Source organism: Lepidochelys kempii, chromosome 1 (assembly GCF_965140285.1).
Source record: "Lepidochelys kempii isolate rLepKem1 chromosome 1, rLepKem1.hap1, whole genome shotgun sequence".
NCBI lineage: Eukaryota > Metazoa > Chordata > Testudines > Cheloniidae > Lepidochelys > Lepidochelys kempii.
This window is the reverse complement of record NC_136380.1, coordinates 249,049,903-249,074,839: the sequence shown is the minus strand read 5'-3', so window position 1 is coordinate 249,074,839 and position 24,937 is coordinate 249,049,903. Positions and strand designations below refer to the sequence as shown.

Here is a 24,937-nt window from a genome sequence, read left to right as displayed (position 1 = left end):
CCTCCCTCAGCCCAGGGAGCCGCGTGCAGCAATTCCCCACCCGGCTCACCTCTACTCCGCCTCCTCCCCAAGCATGCCGCCGCTTCTCCCACCTCCCAGGCTTGCGGCCCCAATCAGCTGTTTGGCACGAAAAGCCTGGGAGGGAGAGAAGCAGCGCGGGGCAGTGCTCAGGGGAGGAGGCGGAGCAGAGGTGAGCTGGGGTGGGGAGCAGTTCCCCTGTGCACCGCCCCCCCCATTACTTGCTGCAGGCGGCCCTCGCCACGCCCCCCTGCCCCAGCTCACCTCCGCTCCACGGCCGCCCCCAACCACTTGGTGCCCTAGGCGACCGCCTATTTCACCTAGTGGTTGCACCGGCCCTGAGAGTGTCACACCTAGTCACATGGTTCACCCCCTTGCCAGTGCTGAATTGTTCACAACAATAGATTTGCTTTGGCTGTGCCTAAAGGCTAGTTTAAAATGGCTACAGGGATGGGGCTTCCACAATTCCTATGGGAAAGTAATCCACAGCTTAACAGACTGTGCTTTCTGGAAGCTTTTCCTGACATTCAAATGTTTCTTATTTTTATGTCCCTACTCCTAAGCATACCTCTTGTAGAAGCCTAAATAATTATTCTCCTTCCTTGGTGTTTACAGCCTAATGTTCCTCTTCACTGGCTAAGTTATACAGTATTTTTATTTTGACTTTAATCATTATGATACTTCAGTCCTTCCAATTCATTGCCATCTTCCTTTCACTGAGGGGCTCAGAACTGAATGCAGTATTGCAGGGATGCTCTCATTGGAGTCCCACAGGCAGGGCCTCTCACCTTCCTGCTCCCTGGGATGCCTATGTCCGAAACTCAACATTGCGCTGTTTTTTTGTGGTAGCAAATCACACTGCAAATTCCTCTCTCGTTTGCTGTGCATTATCATCCCTAGCCCTGACCTGGGCTGTCTCCATCTGCTAGACTACCACACGTGTAGCACATAAGGCACAAGGAAGCCAGACAGCTGGGTCTCTTCACATTGGATAGATGGGTTAGACTCTCCAAAAAGAAAGGCATATAAGTGACACATACCTGAAAAGGCCCTCTGGCTGTGATGAAGGGGAGCTATCAGATAGCTCTAATAATAATAAATCTGCTTGTTTCAGTAGCACCATTTTCTAGGCCCAGCACACGGACTCATACTTACAAGATTTACAATGCTCAGAGGCCTACTTGCCTACGCGAAAGGCTTTTTATGACAGCAGCGAGGCCCGGAGCATCAAAAGATTCTGCTCTCTGAGGTACTGCTGGAGGTGATGATGTTTTTGGCACTCCTTTTCCAGCTTCTGTTGGAAATGGTCCCGATTTTGGAATGCTCTCCATTTGGCATCCTCACGCTTCCTCTGATGGGTGTCCTGCTCCTGGATTTCTTGTTCTAGGGTCTCCTGCCGGGATTGCATTCTGCTCCTCAGCAAATCCTACAGCAAAGGGAGTGAAAGGATGTTTGAAGTCCTATAACCAGCTCTCAGGCTCAGTTCCATCCAGTGCCTGTTACTGGTAGAAATAGGGAATGGGGTAGTTGTGAATTTGCCACAGCTAGCACCTTCTAAACAGTTCTCTGGATGGACTCCTGCTACAGAAGGCTGGCATGCAGCATTTTGAAATAGTCCTTAGAGATATGGACATCTCCGTCTCTCCTTTCATCAGTTTGTATATGTTAAATTCACATTTCACATTTGTATCTCCAAATAATATCACTATTTTAGACAGTGCATTGCTTCCAGTATAGGAGAAGGAAGAGTCCAAGAAAAGCAGTGAAATAGCCCTTACCTGCCTCTTTTTATCTTGATCATAGTTCCTCTGGTTGTATTCTACCTGCAACTCCTCTCTCTGCAAGTGCTGTGCCTTTAAGAATTGCAGCCTTTGACTCTCCTTTCTCTTCTTCTCTTCCTGCAAGGAGGACTCCTTTCTGCTCCTCTCTGCCCTGCCAGTCTGGAGCTTTGCCATGTGCTGGCAGACCATGTTATTGTACTCCAGTTGCTTCTCCAAGCTTTGCAGTGTCCTCTGAAGAGACCGCTGTCTGTGTCCAAAACAGAATTTCCAGAAAGCTTGTCAGAAACCAAGCGAAACAAAGGGAAAATGTCAATGTCAATGAATAGGATGTAAGCCAGAAGTCCTGACAATTTTTGGACATTGAAGCCAGAATACCACTTTTTGCAAGGTTAAGGAGATTAACCCCAGTCTCCTGGACAAATTCCTGCTCAAATAATTACTACAGATGGTGGGAAAATAGTAAAAAAAAATGTGAAATTTTGTTTTTGTCTAAAGTTTGCAACCATCGCTAGCTATTACATTCTACATCCCTCTGTTCATCTTGCAATTTCAAGCCAACATGTACTTTACTTCCTGTCTTATTGTGCCCAGTTTTGTTACTGTTAGAACAGGGGTGGCTAAACTGCAATTTGTTGCCAAATGCAAGCCTGCATTTACAGTCTACAATATAGCCCAAGACTACCTTAATCTTCAATAGAGATGCAACCTGACTCCGCAGGTCCCAACATACACTATTTTTTCTTCACCAGCATATGCTGAGATCAGATCAAGATGAGGCTTGTCTACACAGGAAAGTCAATTTGAATTAAGGTAGGGTGTGAATTCAAAGTGGAATATCTATTCCTGATTAATTTCCTGTGTAGATGCTGTTATTCCAGAGTAAGAGTGTCTTCTTCTGAATTAGCATAATCCACTTCTAAAGTGGATTATGCTAATTCAGAAGAAGGCACTCTTATTCCAGAATGAGAGCATCCATACTGGGAATTAATTAGGAATAACTCCTTGTGTAGGCAAGCCCAAAGATGAGGACAACTGTGGTCCTGCTCTATTGCATGCAATTAGGTGTTGCCCTCGCAGGAAAGTGACCAATGGAGATTCCTCAGCTGGGCATAATTTTGACTCCTCTGACTCATAACAAAATATAAGAATGTTTTCATTCTAAAAGATGTCTCGGATTTCATGAGTCACCACTGGAAATTCATCAGTTAATCAAATTGCAGGAAGAAGAAGGTAAACTCCAGCTGCTGGGGAGGGCAGAAGGAGTACATTTCATAACCATAACTAAACCAACTGTACTATTTAAGGGCCCAATCCTGCAAGGTGGTAAGTGCCCTCCCTTCCCTCAGAAGTGGATGGGAGTTGAGGGTGCTCAACCCCTCCAAGTCTTAGGCTCTAAATGGACAACTGTGACCACCATTCAGCCACTAGGGTGGGGGAACACTCTATAAACATTTAAAATAAATAGTACTAAAGGACTAGCTCAGGAAGCACGCACTACAGAATACCCGGTACTTATAAAGACATGGAGAACCCTCAGGAGTTGCTGAAATCTTTCCTCCACGCTCTGACCTTCCACCTGCACCCCACACCATTACCGCCTGCTGTCGCGCATCAACTGCCGTTTGAGGCCTTCTGCCTCTTGCTGTTGTTCCCTCTTCTGCTGTCTCTGCTCCGCTTGCTGCCTTCTGTGCTCAATCCTGGCTGTGTTGAAGTTCATCTTTCTCAGGCTCTCTTGAGTTGCACCTTTGGTGACTGATTTCTGAAGGAAAAAGTCCTTAATATCAGTAAAGGTTTGTTCCTAATGTAAACTGAAGTCCTGTATAATCAGTAAGGCTTAGTTTTCCAACGACATTCATGAGCTCTCAGAGCAACTCTATGGACAGGTCAAGCATGGTCTATAACTAGCTGGGTGAAGGAAAATCCAGGTACTTCAAGAAATGGTATTCACAATTCAGTTGGCAGCACTGTTGCAGCTTAGTCAGCATTTATGCAATACACAGAACTGCCCTATGTTGTTGTTACAGCAACTTTTGGATTAGAACAGAGGTTCTGACCACTTGTGGTTATTAAAAATCCCACTTTGGATTTTACAAGAGTTTGGGGTATTAACCTACATGTGCTAACAAATTCCAGTGGGGATAACTACATTCTGCCTACCTATGGCAAAGGAAATTTCTCCCTGTAGTTTTGAACAGATATTATATTTGTCACTTCCTGGGGTGTAATGTATCCAGAGGTGAGTAGTTGCCATGTTTCACATAAGAAGTGGCTGTATTTTAGTGCTGGAGAGTGTTTCTTATTTGCCGTTTGTAAAAGCATATCCTTAGGGATGAAAAGCATGAGCAATGAAGTATCCACTGAGTTTTTATCTCATTGTGCAGTGTTTACTTTGTCTCCTGAATATGCAGTGTACTCCTAACACAAGTGTACCTGAAGGGAGGCAAATCATCCTGTAATTAATCACTGAAGCTTCAGATCCAAGTTTTAATTTAAATAACAATAAGCTATAGTTCTGTTGCTTTAGGAACTTGAGGCTGCAATTGCCTTCCCTATTTTCCTGATTGTCCCTAGAAGGCTCATGTAATGTTTCTGCTGCTTTTTAATTAAAAAGTCAGTGTCTGAAGCTGTAGGTATTTTTGCAAAATCTCTCAAGTGTTTTGCTATTCTTTGCTGTGTGGCATGTGTATTAATTTGCAAAACCTAGGCCCTGTAAGTGGTTCATGCTTAATGTGTTACAGTTGGAAAGATTTAAAACAAATAAAGTGAAACTTCAAAAAATTAAAAGGTGCTTTATAAATGGAAGATGAAAAAGCGGTGTGATCTAGTGCAGTGGCTCTCAACTTTTCCAGACTACTGTTCCCCTTTCAGGAGTCTGATTTGTCTTGTGTACCCTCACATTTCACCTCACTTAAAAACTACTTGCTTACAAAATCAGACATAAAAATACAAAAGTGTCACAGTACACTATTATGAAAAAGTGCTTAGTTTCTTATTTTTACCACATAATTATAAAATCAATATAATAAATATTGTACTTACATTTCAGTGTATAGTATATAGGGCAATATAAAGAAGTCATTGTCTGGATGAAATTTTAGTTGGTACCAATTTCACTAGTGCTTTTTATGTAGCCTGTTGTAAAACTAGGCAAATAATTAGAGGAGTTAATGTACCCCCTGGAAGACCTCTGCGTACCCCCAGGGGTACATGTACCCCTGGTTGAGAACCACTGATCTAGTGGTTAGAACACAGTATTGAGGACTAGTACACCCTCAATTTTCATCCCAGCTTTCACATGGACTCCCCCTATGGCCTTGGGCTAGTCACTTAACTGCTCTGTTCCTTGGTTTCCTTATCTGTAAAAGAAGAATTATTGTCTATATCTTGCAAAGATGATTGAGGATTAGTCAGTATATGAAGACGAAAAGCTCCACAGAAGGGCTAAGTATTAATATCAGCATACAAGAAAATGTCCTGTTCCTGGACAATGACAGCATGTATTGATGGGGGTTTGATGTTTGTATGTATCTTCTGTTGCAGTACATGTCATCATAAAATGGACAAAAATGAGGCCATGCTAATTGATTTATACCATGCCATGTGAATAAATCCTGTGAACCTAATGGCCAGGAACTAATTGGGCCAGATTGGGTTAGCTGCTTTGAACCTCACTCCCCACATAAGGCAGCCCTTAAAACAGCATAGCCTGCCCCGGAGGATTACACCATTGGAGGATTCCCCCACAATACGGTAGAGGTACCTACACCTCCAGCTGCCAGCAAAGAGTGTGACTGGGGCATGGCCAGGTATCCCTGTCCTCTTGACAATCAACATAAATTAGAGCAGCCCTTAGGCTGTCTAATTTATGCTGGCACAGAGATGGCTAAGGATAATGGGAGTTGGCTGCACTGGAGAATTTGAGCCAGTGTCCAGTAGTCAACTCATTCTCCTGGCACTTAGCCAATCAGAGATCAGATTTCCTTACTTCTAATTAGGCTCTTATGGAAGTAACCTTTCCGGAAATTGACAAAAAGAACTTTGTGGCACAAGCCAATCATGAATCTGTTCAACTGATTTAAACAGACATTGACCAGGCATTGGGTCAGCAATAACAAATGTTGGCTTTATTTTTCCTAGAAAATCTTGTGCGCTCTTAACCTGTATACTCGGAGCGCTGTGGGGTCTCTGTATATGCAGAACTGATTCAATGGTCAAGCGGTCTTTCTTCAGTGATTGATCCACTCGGTCAAACATAGCTTGGAGACTGGAAGTGCCGAAAGCATGTGCTTTCACGGGAGGGTTCCTTGGGTGATGCTGAGCTGGAGCTTCTGTCATGCTGGACTGAAAAAGAGCTTTCAGACAAATTAGAGATATAAAAGGTGATGGACACCTTACAAAATGGTGAACAGATAGACAGAAAAATGTGTTAAAGTAAAATGCATTTAAGCAAGATCTTTTTATTACCAGTAAGTACTAACATTTCTTCCCAAGGAAATGAGAGCATTTTAGTGACCACAGGATGGTCACCACTTTCAAAAATAATCCTGCCAACATAGACAAGGAGGAGTTTTTACCCAGTAACTGGGATGAAGCATTGACTGTGCTCACATCTACTGAGCCTCCCTCAGTAGGAGTTACTGTAGGGAATGCTGTTGGAAATCCTGGCTGTGAGGAAATGTTCACCTCTGCTATACCAGCTTCAGCCTCTCCTCGTAGGAGGCAGGACAGGGAATGGAACAATGGCACTAAATAGGTGATGTGGCTGGAGGAGGCTTTTGGCCTTTGGAATCCACTCCCAGTTGCCTGCACATCTCACAGATCTCTCTTAAGTGAGGAGGGCATTGGTTAAAGGGGACTTAATTAAAAGATATTTTAGACTATGAACCTTTTTTATAATACTAGAACAAGGGGTTACACAGTGCAATTAAAGAGCACTAATCTCTTAAATTAAAGTGGCAATTAAAAAGCAGAACAAAGAAGAGCATGTATTTCTTCACAAAGATTATTGTCAGCTTGTGAAATCCTTTGCCACAGGCAGTCCAGTCAAATACTACAGTCAGATTTTAAAAAGGGTAGGATAGCTTTAGGACTAATAAAATTTGTAGTGCATGCTAAAATGGGGCAATCAAAGCTCTTACTTCAGGGAAGGTGGCAGCTGCAGGAGCCCGAAAGGAACTGTTCATGTCTCAGAGGAAGGTAAGTAAATCACCATAGTGCACAACCACTAGCCCCTAAGCATAGCAGAGCACGATTGACCAGATGCATTATGGTGTTTTTTCATCTTCCTTTAAGGCACCAGGAATGAAATACTGACAAAGACAAGAAACCAGACAGGAAGAACCAATGCTCTCATCTGATATGGCATGTCCTAGGCTTGTATGAAACAGCTAGTTGATACAATATCAATACCAGGTTCATTCTTCAGAAGAGACTCGGGATCAGCCCCACAGTGTTTGCTGTCTTCTTTGTCATTGTGCATTGACTCCATTAGGCAGGTGTTTGGGTGGACAGCAATATCAAGCATGGCACGAGCATCTCCCATCAAATCTGCTGAAGCCATCTCCTTCTGAGGGCTCTGGAAACAACAGGAAACTATCAAAATGCTTAGCCAGTGGGGAGTAGAATGTGTCAGTAACATGAATTTACAAAATAAGCTACCGTATGATCTTGTCATTACTGCACTAATCCCATGGTTAGTGTAAACTAACCCTGGCTGATACTACTTGAATGACTGGGGAGCCTTCAGCTGGAGGGAAATGTTGCTTGGAGAGGAGTCACCATTGCTGACACAGCGGTGACAGACTTTACTGTCATTTTGACAAGCAAGCCAAACTTATTGAAACTGGGGTTTCAGAAGGAAAATAAAACTGGTTTCTTTACTCAAGGAATAACTGAAGTCTTTAAACATAGGTGTTTCTGCCCATTTCTTAGGTTTGTCTGTATGTAAAAGCTACCCCACAACTGGCAATATTTCTGCATTAAAGGGACCCAAAATTGGAGTAGCAGGCCAGGAATAAGGTGCATTGGCAGACACACACTAGTAGGAGGTGAGGTAAATCAGAATTGTGGTTCCCTGGAGAGCCACATGAAGAAGCTAATGCACAATACCTGCATGAACTAGGCCTCATTCTAGCTGATAGCCTGCCCTTCCATGAGCACCACATTAAACAGAAAAGGAAGAAATGCATTCATTATTAAATTGCAAAATCTCGGTGGGGATCCTCCGTTGTGTAAATTGTCATAACACCAGTGATTTCAAGTTACTGAGTGAGGTTCTCTGGCTTGTTTTATGAAGGAAGTTCAACTAGATGATTATAATGGTCCATTCTGGACTTATATGTATTAATCTATGAATGGAACTCTGACAATTTATACTAACTGAGAATCGGCTTCTAACACTCAGCCCAAGGAATTATTTACATTACAAACAAAGAAAATAAAATGAAAACCCTGAATTCTGAAGGACTGTTTAGTATTACAAAGTGCTTGTGTATAAAAAAAATCTTCATTCTACTCTTTGGTTTAAAAATCTTTGGGGGACCATATTTGTTAAAGCCAAAGAGACTGATTAGTGTGCACAAAAATGCCTATACTTGTACAAGCAATTACCATGATTTATACATGGGCAGTAGGTATGCTGCCAGTTAATTGTACAGACATCTGATGCAATAAATGTTATCTTTGTATGTGCATTTAACACTGTATTATTTCATATATTAATGCAGAACAACAATAACCAAGCAAATCAAATGTTAAGAGTGAAACATACAAGTTACCCTGGAACCAATAAACATGCCAAAAATACCTGAGTGTGGAACCAATATAGTCCAGATCCTCACTCTTAGTCCTACCCCTTTGTGTCATGGATGGAGCTGCCTTAACAGGGTGAGTAGGGATTCCTTCTGTAGGGGAATCACTGAGTGGTACAAAACCATCTTAGCAACAGCCTGTCCTGCCCATACCCACACTGCAAAGGGGGCATGCCAAGGCAGGATGAGGTGTGGCTAGATTGTGTTGTGCTCCAGTGATCCTGAGCAAGTGGAGTAGCCACTAGGAGTCTATTCCAGCCAGTGCCAGAGAATGAATGAGAGCCCAGCTATTCCCTAGATCAAAGGCTCAGAAAGATGGTAGAAAGCCATCTATGATTTCCGCATCCTTAGCAGAGCTCAATTATACATGATAATCTAGTCCAGTATTTTTAATAAGTTTTTGCCACAGAAAACAGAACCACAGGATATTACTGCAACTATAGCAAAGGATGTTGTAATACCATAGTCAGTATGAAGCACTCTCTACCTTCTTGGGTTCTGTAACCTTGTTTCCTATCTTCACACAGGATCCTAAATCTTTAGGGGCATTTTCTTTCTTTAGTCTCTTCTTCTTTTCCTTTTTATCTTCCTCTGTGGAGACCCTTTCTGAAATGGGGACTCTCCCTTTAGACAGCTGCTCTTCTATCTTCCTGCTCAGCTCTTCTTTGGTCAGGCTTGTTCCTGGGATCAGGACATCTTCTGGTTGTGCTCTGTTCACTGTGGGCCTGATGGGCAACCAGCCTCTAAGGCAGCAATGGCAAAGTGAGGAACATCCAGAGCTGCAGTTAGGACATGACTCAACCTGTGTGGAACCCTGCCAGCAAACTAGATCCTGTCTGCAATGCCCTGAAGCTCTGTAACCAGGTGTCACAATGTAGGGATAGTCTGAGCTTGAGTCCACCAACATTTGCCTGGCTACTAATGGCATCTGAAGTTCCAGGATGATGCGTTCGCTCAGGGGCAGAGGAATCCGTACAGCTAAGTCAGAGGACACCTTCTTAGTCTGACCATTCCAGAAATTGACCAGCACTCTGCTATTTCCACTGGCTGCAAATAGAAATAAATGACAAACAGCACTTTAGAAGCATGCCAAAAACATGCCTGATTGATCTCTTGGAGACCTGGAGATGAAACACAATCTTGTACTATAGAAAGCAGGGAAAGATTTTGTAACCATTTAAAAGTGGCTTTGCTTTATATATTTAGGATTCACACTCATCTCTTTCAAACTTACTGAGAAGACAATGGTAAAATCCTGTCTTCACTGAAGTCAATACAAAACTCCCACTGACTTCAGTGAAGCCAGGATTTCACCCAATATGCATCTGGAGAGTAGCCTAAATCATCTGGGTACATGAGAGGCCCCAGAACCCTTTTTTTTCTCTTTATGTCAGAAGTGGTATCGCCTGGCTCCACAACAGATTAAATGCTTTCAAAGTCCCCATTCACAAAGCAGCCCTACAGGTTGATTCATGAAGCAGCACAAAATTCTGGCATTGAACAGGAAAAGGTTATTCAGCAGCACTGAAAGGAAAAGAGACGGAAAGAAGAGAGGAAGATATTACAGATTGTATGCTCCTTGTGGCAGACACTGTGCTTTTCTCTCTGTATAGTGTCTAGCACACTTCAAGGTGCTACTCCAATATAAATAATAATGGGAAAAAATGTACTGTACCTAACTGTGCTTCACAGCTCTCTGCAGCCTTTAGTACAGTGCCTGGGCCATATCGTTCACCTTTAGCCTCCCATGGTGCCAAGACTCTGTCTCCTGGAGCCAGTGGCTGTCGCCTGGCATCTTCATAGTGGATAATGTCATAGAGGGGTGTTTCTTGCATGCGAAACTGTACCTTGCCTTTCAGCAGCCGACTTCTCTCAAACTCGATTAAAAAACGTTCCCTGGAGCCCTGCAGGATTAAACCATGTGGTATGCAAGACAAACAGGTGAGTCCCACAAATGGCCAAACACAGGGGCTAGGGGCTGCTAACACTAGGGAGAGGCAACTGGCAGAAATTCCAAAAAATAGCACATGGTCGGAGAACCCACTGAACCTAGAACACTACTTTTTTTTTACTCTGTTCTGTCCAAATCAGGCTTTAAGGGTAGTTAAAGAGCTTGAAGACCACAGCGGATTACCAGGTAAAGCCCTCCCCTCCCTCCACTCTTGGATCTTGCCAGAATTGTGTTCACTGGAGATGAGCAGCACAACTGCCATGCTAAGGAAGACCTCTATCACCCCAGTCAGTTGAAAAAGGGTTGCCAAGACAGACTGCTTTTTGCTGCATGGTCAGTTACATAGTAATAAAGGGGAAAATAAAATGGTAAAATACTCCCAATGCCATAATTTTTACTGCTTTAATCTGAGCATCCACCCTAGGAGTGGGGAGTAATTCAGGCAATTCCTCTGCTCCACAACTGGCAAATTGTTGGGAAAGCTCAGTGTTAAATTCTACAAGTGCCAAGAAGCCAACACCCTTTTCTTCTGTTTTTCCCAAAACAGTCTGCTTCCCTCCTGATTAAAACAACAGAGGGCATGGTCTTTTCCACTATTAGGGTGGGTCACAGAGTTAACAATGCTGATATAGAGCCGCTATATCAGCCAGCCTGCCCCCTAGTATCCTCATCCTGAACTCAGTCACATCATCTTGCAAAATGTTTGATGACCACTGGCCCAGATAAAACAACCTCTGAAGGGCTTTGATAGCATTTTCCTTTTCCCTCACAAAACAATGACTTATATGAACTGTATTGAGGATTTCATACAGGGAGTGACTCTGCACATTTGATAGTCACATTTGTTTAATTTAAGTGATCCTTAGCTCAAACCCTGGTTCTATACCCAGCTTTTCCTTGTATGGCTGTGAAATACTCAATTGACCATAAAAGGTTGCTGATTGCACATTTCCAAAGAGAAGAAAGCAAAGGAGGCCTGAGATTATGTCATCTTAAAAACCAAACAGAATTCATACCAATGAAATTCTTCAGTGAGCATTCCCTTCTTTAGAAAACCAAAGTGGGTTTTAGCCCATGAAAGCTTATGCCCAAATAAATTTGTTAGTCTCTAAGGTGCCACAAGTACTCCTCGTTGCTTTTGCTGACACAGACTAACATGGCTACCACTCTGAAACCTGTCTTTAGTCGATAACTACAGAGATCGGCTCCAAAACAAAAGCATCTTTGTCCACTTGTTATACAACGGCCATGCCCTCTGAACAAAGAGCACTGTACTGGCATATTCTGGCCCTTGTGGCATATTCCCCCAGAAAGGGAAGTCTTGGGGGCCAGGCCACCCGATGGCAGGAGTTCTGCTGCAGACAGAGACCCAGGGAACAACAGAGGCTGCCACTGAGAGAGAGGAGAGTCAAAAAAACCCACCCCAGCAGAGATGCCTGTGGAGAAAGGGATCCAGGAGAGGGGCATTTTAGTTTGTTCGATTTTTTTCCAAGCGTTGTTTAGCTGCTAGACTTTGCTTCCAGCTTGGGTGGAACTAGGTGAAGGCGATATAAAGAACTTGCTGGCTGTGACTGGCTCTGAGTGACAACTTACTGCATTCACCAAAAATGTGTCTCCTTCTGATTGCAGGACTCCTTGCTGTAAACAGCTAAGAGTCATTGAAAAGCAAAGAACAACATGATTAGGAAATCCCAGATACCAGCTCATGCCAAGGACCTCAAGCCTCAGTGGAACACTGACAAATACACTGCTGGAACCATTCTGGCTCACCTGTGTGTAAACAGGCGTTAGAATTATAAAAATGTGCTTAGTGTTTAGACTTTATTGAATGCTTGTAAGATGCTGCATGTATTAATCTCACTTCTAACATCTGTACCCCATACTGTAAGGTAATATTTAAGCATTTGTATTATAAGTCTCTGTGACTGTGTAAGTCACCAGACAGGAGACATTAATTAGTGTAAAGTGCTGATCTCCAACAGAAGGTGTTATGTCCTGTCTCAAAAGAAAGGCCCAGGTGAACTATTGTGAAACATCAGAGAGGACAAAAGTTTGTTGATTGCTATCCCCCCCTCATGAAAAGGAGTCATGCAAGTGATTTCCTTCCATCAGCTGAGTTTGCAGCTCAAAACACATGAAGGAGAAGCAAATAAAATCCCTAACAGGGAGGAACTGTATCTTTATGCTGCTTGGACTCTGAGTGGCAAGGATTACTAAGCATAAGCAAAAGATCCTCAGTGCTTAGCCTGGGTTATCCCTAAAGGACATATAGAGCTTGCTTATTATGGAAGCTTCTATTACTTTTTAAAGCTTAAGATTGGAACTCATTTGTGTGTATATATGCTTACCTGCTTTAACCTTGTAAATAACTCTTGTTTCCTTTTCCTATATAATAAATCTTTAGATAGTTTGTTATAGGATTGACTGCAAATGTCGTCTTTGGTGTGAGATCTAAAGTGCAATTGGCCTAGGGTAAGTGACTGGTCCTTTGGGACTGAGAGTAACCTGAGGATTGCTGTGATCTTTGGTGTAAGGGACCATCAATCACAAAAATACACTTATCTGGGTGGCGAGATACATCAGAGTACTCAAGGAGACTGTCTGCCTGAGGAGTTGACACTTGATAATTGATTAGTGACATCTACATATAGAAGTCACAACCAGTGTGGGGTTTGTGCCTGGTTTCCTAACAGTCTACCCTGAGGTTGATTCCCACAATTGTGAGCCACTGCAGGATAGCTTAATACCCATCCAGCAAGAGAGAGAGAGATGGGATAGCCAAAGGAGACCCATCCTAGTGAAGCCCAAGGTGAGGGATAGGGAGAAACATCACATGTGACCCAAAGAGGAATCACTTACAACCATCATTTACATTAAAGACTTACTTTCACCTCTTGGGCAATGTGGCCCAGATAATAATATCCATCAGTCTCTCTTCTAGCCAGGACTTGGGCCCCCCTCAGCAAATGGGGAGCCTCTAGGGACCAGTCCATTAAATCTTCCTTTGTCAAGGTTGTCAGAGGTATAGTAGGGGAATTTGCACAGACACATATAGGAAAGCTGTGGAAACAGAATAGTGGTATGTTCTAAGAAGGCATTAAGATTCTCACAATAGATAATGCAGATTTCTGCAATTTATGAAAATTAAAGCCAAAGAAAACCCACCCAAACCTGGGGTGGTTTCCAAGTTGTTTCCTTCGCTAGGTTATCAAATTGAGCTACTACTCTGATGGTTTTGGTAGTCCCATGCTCCACATTTTGAACTTACTGTGCTTTGGGATGACTCATCAGCAGAGAACAAGAGGGGTATTTACTGATAACATTGCAACAATGGATGCTTGAGGTACACCCTGGGTTTACCTGGAAAACAGGAAGGAGAAGCAGAAAATTAAACTAATTTCTGAATGAAGCCATAAATCCTTAAACCAGTTATTTTATATTTAAAGCCTTAATCCATACGCAAACAAAATTCAGCAATCTATCTTGGTTCTTAACCACACCTCTCAATGTTGTATATGAGCTTTTATAAGTGTACTATAGTTGATTTCTCCTATTTCAAGCAATCTAAAGGTTTAAAAGGAAGAACATTAAGAGACTAGAATATAAATACAAAATAAATCAAAGATGTTAACATATGATAGCTAAATGATCGTCTGTTTCTTGTCAGTGTCCAAGTGCCCTGCATAACCCTTTTATTAAGATGTGATCCACACTGTGAAAAAAATCTGTGAAGACCAATGCTAGACAAATGCCAAGTGTTATTAATATTTTGTTTACTAAATGCACTGCTTAACATTACTGTTATTTTTTTAGAAGGACAATATTCAATGTTACCTGCTGATGGTGACCCATATACCAATGGGATGTCTAAAAAGATATTTGGACCTACTGTAGCCAACACTGCTGCACAGACAGCTCGCATGGTAAATGTGAAATCAATTGGCAGGAATAAGGTATACGTTCTTTGCAAGGGCTTCCTCCAGGATCTCCACCTCATTCCCCAAGACCATAGTCTCTCTTTTCAAAAGCTGGAATCAGTTCATTTGAAAGCCTATCTGCACCACTTCACAGGCCAAATCCAGGTCTGGTGAAGTCAACGGGTTTGCACCTATATATATATATATATCTAAATTTGATCCCTAATACTGGTCTCAGGTATTGCTGTTCAAGAGCACTATGAGATGCTCCCCTTCCCCTGAGGTAGAGCATACTGCATGCACTACACTCCCAAGTATGAGTCTAAAGTTGTGAGCACTACAGAAAGGGAGAGAGTACTCATTAGAACAACTGTGTGCATGTGCAATCTTGAAATTTCTGACATAATCTTTAACAGAGATTCTGAATTTATTTCCTTTCTTTAATCACAGGCAGCTCTGTTTGCAGGTAGCCAGACAAAATATGTAGTGGCCACCTTTCTAGAGAGAAATATTCCTCTGCCCTAGCTCTGGTTTTGTGAAATTTTGTTTATGAGGATGGGGATTACCAAACATTCATTTAATCTAAAACTGCTGTTATTGACTTACCTCTTCTGAAGCTCCAGGAGGGTGTGGGGTGATCACCTGAAAGGATCCTCCAGACTGTCTGGCTACTTTCTCCATTTCTTTTTGTGTGCTGCTTTCATGGTCACCTGGCTTTTCTACCAAGTACACAGTGTGCACTGGGCGTTCCTCTCCAGTCTCTGCGAGAAGGCTACAGATTTCCTCTGAAGCACTCTCAGAGAGTGCATCAGTGACCAAGTATACCACCTGGCAGGTGGGATCTTCAAATGCCATAGCCAAAGCACTCACAGCATCTGCACCATTCCCACACTGCAGAGCTCTAATCCAGGCGGTTGCTTCAATGATGTTACTGAGCGAACATTTGACCAAACTATTGCACCATTTTATCACCTGTACAAAAGCCAAAATTTTTAACCAAACACAATAAACATCTATTAAGCAAATATTTTATAACACATAATTGTTTTAAAACTCGTTAAAACTGAGAAATGAGTTAGCTAGTTGATATTTTGGTAAATGGTCTGACATATATGAGATCAGGGACTTGATTCTCAGCCTGCTCATCCTCTGGGGTGGAGAAGGGAGTTTCTTCCATCTTGCAATACAATTGCTCTAGTCAGCTAAGATCTGATGGGCTCTAAATTTTCTGGAGAAGAAGCCGGGGTGCCATTCTATGGTCTTTAAGGGTGAGGGGAGTTTTGAGGCCCCCAACAGGGTTGTAGAGGATTTCCTTGGAGGAAGATGGAAGGAGAATAAGAGGAATTTACCACCCAGCAAGGGCTGTGGTAGAAAGCCAGAAATTTCCCTGGTTAAAAATGAAAAGGAAATGTTAGTCTTATGATGGTGTCTTATGAGAGTCTCTGTGTAATCACAGATTCTAAAGGCCAGGTTCGTTGCTATCTAACTCCACCTCATGTTTTTCTGTGTACCATCTGTATAACTCAGTATGGTAACTGTGAGCTGACTGATTTTAGTCAATATGCTAGATTACTCTAACTCCCTCTGTTCTAGAGTTATTTCAGTCATGGACAGAGAGAAAAGACCAAATCTTAGTGAAGTTATGAAGGGAAAAACAGCAAGTTTTGGACATGTCCTGGATGTGCTGGGTTAGAGAGATGAAAGAGTCAAAGATAATATCACATTACGGGGCTGGAATGACAGGAAGGATGGTACCAGGGCTCGCTCCAGGCACCAGCTTTCCAAGCAGATGCTTGGGGCGGCATTCAGAATGGGGCTGCAGTCCGTGTCCCGTGGTGGCAATTCGGCGGCAGCTTGGCTGCACTTCCCGCCGTGGCGGCTTTTGGGCGGCAGCTCTGCCGCTCTTCCGGGCGTGGCAGCAATTTGGCGGCAGCTCCGCCACTGTTGTGGCAGCGGCAATTCAGCAGCAACTGCTTGGGGGCGGCAAAATTGGTAGAGCCGCCCCTGGATGGTACAGTTAACAATAGTGACAGATAGTGGGAAGAGAGGTCAGAAGTTCAGTTTTGGCTATATTAAGCTTCAATTGTTGGTGAGACATACAAGAGAAGATGTCAGAGAGCTGGGTTCCATGTTCCCTCAACTAAAGGAAGATATGGTGATAGGGCAACAGGAAAGTCATCTTTCACTATTCTAGAAGAGGACCACCTGGATGGGCAAAGTGCGAAAGGGATGATGAGAACCAGGCAATAAGGAAGCAAGTGTAAGGAAGCATGCATGAAAGATCCCAAGGCATCTACCAGCAAATCCCATCCCTTTCCATTTGTTCCCAGCGCTCAGAGGCCAACATTGCTACTGCATGAGAATGCTCTTCCAGATTTTGAAGTATTACCATGCAAATGAGTGGAACCACCATCACACTTGATGTTCGAATTCCGTTTTTTGACACTGCCACAACTGTCAGCTCTTAAACAGGAGCAGGATATCCCCAGGCCAGCTGTGGAACCAAGTACTCAGAACACAAGAAATTATACTTTGAGGAATAGTCCTATGCTGGCAGGGAGAGGGACTGGGTAATCCACTAGGCATTTTCCAACCCTATTTTATTATACTTATTTCACCCCACTGGGGACCATTAACTTGTTACAGCCACCTCACCTGGCAGAGATTACACTAGTTAATTACTATAATTCAAACATAGCAACAATTATAAGCATTGTTTCCACTGATGTCACCTTACTATGCTTTCTTATAAAACCTTAACCCTTTGCCCAGCAATGGCTGCGTTGGCATTACCTTGCTGGCAAAGCTTATGATGTTGAATGTGGACTCTGTTGGCCTGTTGGCCATCAAGAAGAGAGTCTTTATGAGATGCTCCTTCAGAAAATCCTGCTTGGAGGACATGCCTTCCAACATATTGACCACAAAGGTGACATTCCGGTCTTGGAGATCACCAACCAAAGGTAAGGTGGCACAGTAGGGATGAGAAAGCACCGACATGGCCAAAGCATGAAGACAACCAGCTGCCAAAACAAACAGATCATTTATGAAAAGATCCTTAAAACTGACTTTACAAAGGGCTTGGGGTACAAGGTGAATCCAATCTATTCCCAATACCTGTGCTAAATTAGCAGTCATATAACACTCAGTGTATTTACTTTCCCATAGTTCTCAACTGCTTTAAAAAAAACACACCCAAAGCATTGTCTGTACTACAGCATCTGATCACAGTAGCAGGATGCATCGTGTAGGCACTCAGATGAATGAGCTTGCATCAACTACAGCACCACCCTTAGAACTTGTAGGGAGTAATTTTCACACACTGTTAGCCAGCAGGCATCAACTGTAGCATCAATTTGTGTGTGCATGCAATATCATTTCCCATTAACTCAGGGACATTACAGTTAACTCATCACTCTCTCATACAGATAAAGCCTCTTAAAAACAATTCCCATTGGTGCTATCACTAGTTTGGCTGCATGGGCTAGTAGAACCAGCAGGGAACTTAGTTTAGGAAAAGATATGCTGGTTTCCAGCATTTTATTACTTTGTTAATTGCAGAGTTGTTGCCAACTCTCATGATTTTACCATGAGTTTCACACTACCTGGTGTTTTTCTTAAAGTTCCAGTTCCTGGAATCATGTGATTACAGGAGGCTCTCAGCTTTCATTTAAAAAATAAAACTCAGTTTCTAGCCCTCAGGCTTCAAAATGTCACCTGAGTGTGACCTAGAGGTTCAAAAACCAGAAGGAAAATAAAAATGACCCAAAATGTATTATTTTTCTGTAAATCTCTTGATTTTTAAGTCAATCTCATGATTTTGGGGGGGCCTGAGTAATGATTTTTGAATACTTGGGGCTGGCAATCCAACCTTCTCCTCCATGCCTATGCTTGGTACTTTCACCCCTAAAATTCCCTATCCCCCTCCGAGCCTTTTCTGTCTGGAAGGTGGCGGCCATCACTGCCCAGCCCTGCTTTGGGCTCCCTGACCAGCATGGAACCCGATGTATTTGTATTTGTGAGATGCAGAGAATGGAGGGCAGGGCACAGTGTGTGTGGGGGGGGTGGATCTCTTCCCTCCGCCCCCAGGGCAGGGGCAGGGGCGGGTGTGGGTCTCTTCTACCCCTCAGGGCAGGGGTCAGTGTGGGTGTGTATGCGTTTCCCTCTGGGCCCCCAGGGCAGGGCACAAATGTATGGTGGGTGCCCTCCCCCCCCCCCCCGGGCAGGGCAGTGTGATGTGGCCCCCCAAGGGCAGGGGTGTCTGGGGATGCTCCTCCCCCCGCCCCGGGCTCCCACTTACCCGGCTCCCACTCGCTTGTCGGAATCTGCAGTTTAGGATGCCGTTGCCTAGTAACCAGGCGCCTTGGACGGAACCATCTCCGGAGCTGGGTGGGAGCCTTTTTCTGCACGTCCGTTAATACAGATTAAGGTAAAAAACACACACACACCTCTACGGGAGAACGCGCCGTGGATAGCTGTGGGGAGTTGCCATGTTTCTCTCGCTCCTCTTTATCCGCCTTAATGAAGGGGTTCTGCTCACCGGATCCCCCTCCCAGGATTTGGTAGCGTCTGGACCGGTACCACTCCTGGAAAAAGGGGGGGGGATAACAATTATTTACTTACCATAAGGATGGCGCTTCTCCGCATTACCGGGACCGGGAGGGCGTCACTTCGGGTAAGCGTCCCCGCCGCAGGGCCGAGGCGGTAGGGTTGTCCCTGTCTCTCTCTCTCTCTTCCCTCCTTCCGTGGTTACAGTTGGTATGTGCCCGCTGGGGCTCAGGCCAATCAGTGCGGCTCTTGTTGGGAGGCCACGTTCCCCCCCCCCCAATACCGGAAGGTGACATTGGGGAACGGGCGGGCGGCTCGGCCGGTGGCGTCATGCTCGGGTCTCTGGGCCGCTCTGGGGGCGGCCTGGTCCGGATCCTCCGCGCCAGAGACGTGAGGGGAGCGGCCGGGCTGCGGCAGTGAGTAGGGACCGGGGGCCGGGCTGGGCCGGGCCGGGCCGGGGGCGCCTGGCGGGCGCTGACGGGCCCCTGTGTTTGCCTCCCTTGCAGCGCGGGGGGCGGGGTGCACATCGAGCCCCACTACCGGCAGTTCCCGGGGCTGACCCGCCGGCAGGTGATCCACGGCGAGCTCCTCAGCGGCTTCATGTGGTTCTGGATCCTGTGGCACTTCTGGCACAACCCGGAGGCGGTGCTGGTGAGAGGGGGCCGGGCCCGGTGCGGGAAGGGGCCTGTGGGGGGCGGCGGCGGGGTTTCCAGTGCCGAGCGCTGCGGTGCCTAGAAAATCATAGGAGTAGCCGGAGTTGAGCCTCTCCGCCCCTAGTACAACGAGTGGGCGAGAGAAGGCGCCTTTCTGCAAAAGTAACCGTGCTGGGTTGTGTAAGTTAGCCAATGGGAGATGGTGACTTGGGTGGGGTATTAAGTCCTATCTCTTTCTCAGCGGGACTGTGTTTGGTCTTGCTGCAGGGAGGCATCTATCCATGAATAGGAACCCCTTTTCTGGAGTCAAGGGGCTTAAGTGATTAAGCTGTTTCTTGTGAGCAGGATGCTCTTGAGGGAATTCTGCACCACACAGTTTAAAATTCTGTGCACCGTATTTTAAAATTCTGCATGTTTTATTTGTCCAAATAACACAATATAATCACACCAGTTTCAATTATTTTTGGTCATTTATTTCAAAATACCTGTCAGCAACTATGTCTGGAACAATACAGACAACAACAAAAATTCAGGAAATGCTTTTTGACAAACCAGTTCCTTACTAGGCATATTAACAGGGAACTCTGAGTAATAATTCATTTAAACTACAGTACAGAACCGTATTTCCCACACCCCTGAGAAGCAGTGTAAAGGCTTGGGGGAGTCAGGGGGTAACAAAGGAGCTGAGGAAGAGGGAAGTAAATTGCTGGAAAGGAGCCTGGGTGTGAACTTGGAGGGTGTTGGGTATGGGTGGGAAAAGTATGGAACAGGTTTTTTGGTGGGGAGGTGATGGATTGTTAGGAAGCTTCCCCTTTGCCTCTCCCAATTAGTCAGGCACATCTGCCCCTGTCCACATGTGTTCCTCCACCCCCACTCAGGCACACCTCCCCTGTCCCCATGTGGCTCTACCCCCTGCCCCATCCCTATGTGTGTCTCTGCCGCCACGCCATGGCCCTGTCCTCCCCCACTAGCCCTTCTGAGCCCCTGTCTGACCCCACCCCAGAATACCATGCTGTCTTTCTCCCCATAGCCTCTGTTTCCTGACCTGATCTGACAGGCGCTGCAAAGAAGGCAGGCTCTTTCTCTCCCCTCACTGGCTGGGAGCGGCTGCTGTGTCCTCTGGTGGGCAAAAGGTGGAACTGCAGCAACATTTTGGCAGAAGCTTTTTTTTTTTCACAAAATAAAAATACGCATGGCTCATTAATTATGCATACACGCAGAAGTGCAGAATTCCCCCAGGACTAGTATGAGTTAAGCATCTGCCTCACTCTACACAAGATGGCCTGAAGTAGGAGGTGGCAGCACTGGTAGTTGAGTCCAGTGGTTAGAGCACTCACTTGAGATGTGAAGACCCAGGCTGAAGCTGTGCCACTGTGGATAAATAATGAGATATTCATAGTCCTAGATTCCAAGGCTAGAAGGGACCACTGTGATCATCTAGTCTGACCTCCTGTATGACTTCCCCAGAATAATTCCTAGAGCAGATCTTTTAGAAAAACATCCAATCTTGATTTTAAAATGGTCAGTGATAAAGAATCCACCTTGACCCTTGATATTTTGTTCCCATGGTTAAATATTTTTGACTGTTAAAAATTTAAGCCTTATTTCCAGTCATTGGAATAAGGGGGTTTGTCCTGCTGTCTCCCATTTCCCAGATGGGTGTCCTAACCACTGGACTGTAGAGTCATTTTTACACTCTTGTTTTCTGGGCTACTGACTATTTAAATATTTATCTAAAGTGGAACCGTTACTGGGCCAGAGAGAATGACTGTAGTCCACTGGTTCTGACACTTGCCTGGGAGATGAGACCTCAGGCCCAGTCTTCCTGCTCCAGTCACTTTATTATTTACCCACAGTGGTACAGCTTCAGCAGGAGCCATGGAGGGAGCCCCACCTCAGAATATCCCTGAACTCAAATGGTTCAAGCACTCTCCTGAGAGGTGGGAGCCCCCCTGTTCAAATCCTTTCTCCCTGTCCAGGGGGGAGTGGGAGGAAGGAAGAATTGAACCTGGCTTGCCCACATCCTAGGCAACTGCTCTAACCTATAGTCTAAAAGTGGAGGTGTGCACCACCATCTTCAGCTCCTCCTCCAGCTGGAATTTAGCACCCTTTAGGGATCCCTACTAAATTGGGCCCCACATGTCACTTAAGTGGCCAAATGCTTATCTTAACCCTGGTTTGCAAATTGCTTTGGGGATTAGGTGGGAGATAGGTATCCAGAGTCCTTGAGGGAGACAGCAGTGCACCTGCACAAAAACAGAGGTTGTTTACCCAAAAACTTAGGTGCCAAGCAAGTTTAGGTGACCACAGGGTTTGGCAGCAGTTTTGTGGATCACAGTGAAGCCAAAACTGGGATTTAGGTGCCTAAGTACCATTCAAACCAATGCCTTTGCCACACCAAACCACCCAGTGCAGGGGGAGATTGATGTTATAGCACCCAAATTTGTTGCATTTTTAGAAAGAATGTGCCTCTAGCATCCATTATAGTTACTAACCAAGTATTCAGGATCTCTTCTTGTGGTAGTATATCAGAAGCTCCCAAACATTTTCCCTGCATGACCCCATTTTCTCATATATTGCTTCCCATGCTTTTCTCCTGAAATAGCCTCCTCCATACAGCATGACCTTGCACACATTGTACATGTAAGGTCATGCCATGTGGATTTTGCTTTTCAAGTTAGCGTCCTCCAGACCGCATGATCTGTACACACTGTGTGCATGAGGTCACATTGGAGGGGTCACACCATTTTGTAGAGTAAAATAGCATCCTCCATGCAGCATGACCTTGCACTTGTGTGTAGAGGATGCCATTTAATGAAATGGTGTCATCCGTACACTCAGGATTGCCATGACCCCTATATGCTGATGGAGTGACCCCACTTGAAGTCATGACCCTCAATTTGGGAACCGCTGTAGAAAATGAAATATTCACTAACTATTGTTTGAATGTTCTTCCTCCCCTACAAGGGTCACTTTCCTTACCCAGATGCTTCGAAATGGACAGATGAGGAATTGGGGATCCCTCCTGATGATGAAGAATAGATTTACAGCTCCAGCTACCAGTGTGTAGGTTGTCTTGAAACTTTCCCTTTTTCAGATAATCTTTAGAATGAGCTATACTTAATGTCCAACCTCTGAGCCCCATGAATTGATGTAGAGTGAACACTGAACAGGATTCTCCCATAGCACAGTTGATAGATGAGTCCTTAGGTGTTTGTGCTGTCCTATTTGTCATGCTCAGTGTATTCCTGAACATGAAGAGGGATATACTGGCAGACTTCAGGAGCCTTTTGCTTTCCTCTGTTAATGTACTGATTCACAGAATAGGGTGGTAGTTTTTTCTGAAATCTTTTCTTAGCTGTTTGCATTGTCCCCTATTGACTGGGACTTGCATGAGCTTAGAGTGCTTTGTGACTACCCTTATCTAGTTTTGAGGACATGCTACTTTGGCTGGGAATTTGAAGTGGTACTTCTGTCCAGTAAAGGAGTATTTTAACTTACCCTGCTACTAAGTCATTTAGTAATTTTGTGACACCCTTAATCTACTTCATGTAGTGGGATAAACCTTTTATCTTCCACCACTGTTCAGCATGTTTTTTTTATAAAAGTTCAAGAATAAACTAAAGCTTTTTTGCATCAAATTCTCCACGTCTATAACTGTTTCCTGATGCCATGACTTACTGTACCTAGTGAAGTAGAGTTGAAAGGCTTTAGATCCCATTCCTAATACTAGGTGTACAGAGGCCCCTAAAACTAGTTTGAATCCTAACAGGATTGTGCTTCAAAGTTTAGTTGTATTGCTTTTTAGGATTTGTCTGGGATGTAAACTGACATCTGTTAAATCTTTTGAGTGGGCGCTTGAGTTTCTAAAAGCTAGTAGGAGGTACCATGCTCATCCAGCGACTGCCTTCTGCTTCCTCTACTAATGCTAGGAACTACTTACATCCTCCTTCAATGGGTTACTATCCGTTTTAAAAGTGTAATGGAGACATTGATTTAGTTCTTCCCACACACCCCTCCCCTCATTTGAAGCTCTCCAGTTAAAGGAATGGTCTTCCCTCCCTTCCCAAGTATCAAAAAGATGAAAGTATTTGCTGTCAAGCCCTTGTTTCCATCGAAGACTGGTTAAGACAAACTTTTTCCAATTGCAGTGGGAATTCAAACAACTGCATTTAAAGAGATCTTTAAAAACCATTGCAGCTGTTAATGTAGGTGTTTTTTGCACTAGAACATTATCCTGGGAAAACAGGTTCCTGCCAAAAAAGGCCTAAGTAGATGGTTTGGGTTTTATTGGCATATGTTTGTACTGATATGGGAGGGACTCTGACAACCTGAGTTTCTCAATTTTCTTCCCATTTGTCACTTGCAGGTCCTGTGGTGGGATCTCTGAAGAAGTTGAGGCTTTGGCTGTTGTCCAACTGTGTTTCAGCAAATCCACATTGTAAATAAAAACTCAAGTTACAAGCTTGTGCTTTTTAAGATTCTTTTGTTGACTAAATCACTGTTCTATAGAAACTTTTTGCACAAGAATCCTCTTTGTAGGGGGAGAGGAATGGGCAGTTGAATAAGTTCTCTTCTATAGACTTTCCACTCTCCTGCCAAACATGTTCATGCAGTTGCTTCATAACTTTACTTTGAATTGGTCTGCTACACTAATGAGCTGTGGTGGTAGCTGAAGATGTGCTGAATAGTATTCAGCAGCAAGTGTAATCACAGACAAATCCAGGTTCAGAAAGTGACTTCATGTAGGGGAGGACAAAGCTTTTAACTTACATTTTGTGTAACTAATGCGATCTACTCATTTTGTTTAGGAAAGTTGCAAAGTGTGTGTGTGGGGGAATTGAAGTACAGAACAGCCTATTAAATGTCAATATTAACATTAATTCCTAACCTAAAAATAGCATCTAATGATATTTCAACACAGGAAGAACTTTCTACAATAAAGTGGGCTGTTTTTAAAATAAAAACTGACAACTGTAGAAAAATGCAAAGCAAGCCCATAGCAGCTTTCTGCTGCAGGCAGGAGGGGATACTGCTACCCCTCAGACACAAAGTATATGTCTAAATTCGAACTGGGCACTAGCCTAGGAAGTGTGAGATGCAGTTTCAATTTCCTGCTTCACTAGTGTTCCAGTGTGACCTTGATCAAATCATTTAGCCTCTGTGGGCCTCATTTCCCTAGCTTTAACATGTTAATACTTCACTACCCTGAGTGGTGGTGTGAGGATACATTCATTAAAGATAGTAAAGCACTTTGCAATCT

The 24,937-nt window shown here is 44.2% G+C and overlaps 2 protein-coding genes across 8 annotated transcripts; one reads left to right on the top strand and one right to left on the bottom strand.

Moving 5' to 3' along the window:
* Positions 1-276: 276 nt before the first annotated feature.
* Positions 277-19,816, bottom strand: LOC140902338 (uncharacterized). Of its 7 annotated transcripts, none has more exons than XM_073322355.1 (12): positions 18,774-19,816; positions 17,270-17,496; positions 15,083-15,448; positions 13,828-13,919; positions 13,445-13,619; positions 10,284-10,512; positions 9,096-9,655; positions 7,209-7,374; positions 5,958-6,151; positions 3,395-3,558; positions 1,797-2,046; positions 277-1,444 (listed from the first exon to the last, which is right to left on the bottom strand). In XM_073322355.1, exons 2-12 carry the CDS (start codon positions 17,471-17,473, stop codon positions 1,220-1,222), a joined length of 2,625 nt encoding a protein of 874 aa, XP_073178456.1. In that variant the 5' UTR covers positions 17,474-17,496; positions 18,774-19,816; the 3' UTR covers positions 277-1,219. The 7 variants fall into 7 exon arrangements, with proteins under 7 accessions (XP_073178456.1, XP_073178447.1, XP_073178475.1 ...); XM_073322346.1 differs by having other exon boundaries at positions 18,922-19,816; XM_073322374.1 differs by lacking the exon at positions 17,270-17,496 and having other exon boundaries at positions 18,922-19,814.
* On the top strand, positions 19,285-24,138 carry NDUFB2 (NADH:ubiquinone oxidoreductase subunit B2). Its single transcript, XM_073322404.2, has 4 exons — positions 19,285-19,437; positions 19,528-19,672; positions 22,642-22,740; positions 24,044-24,138. The coding sequence occupies exons 1-3, from the start codon at positions 19,352-19,354 to the stop codon at positions 22,714-22,716; spliced, it is 306 nt and encodes a 101-aa protein (XP_073178505.1). The 5' UTR covers positions 19,285-19,351; the 3' UTR covers positions 22,717-22,740; positions 24,044-24,138.
* The last annotated feature ends 799 nt before the right edge of the window (positions 24,139-24,937 follow it).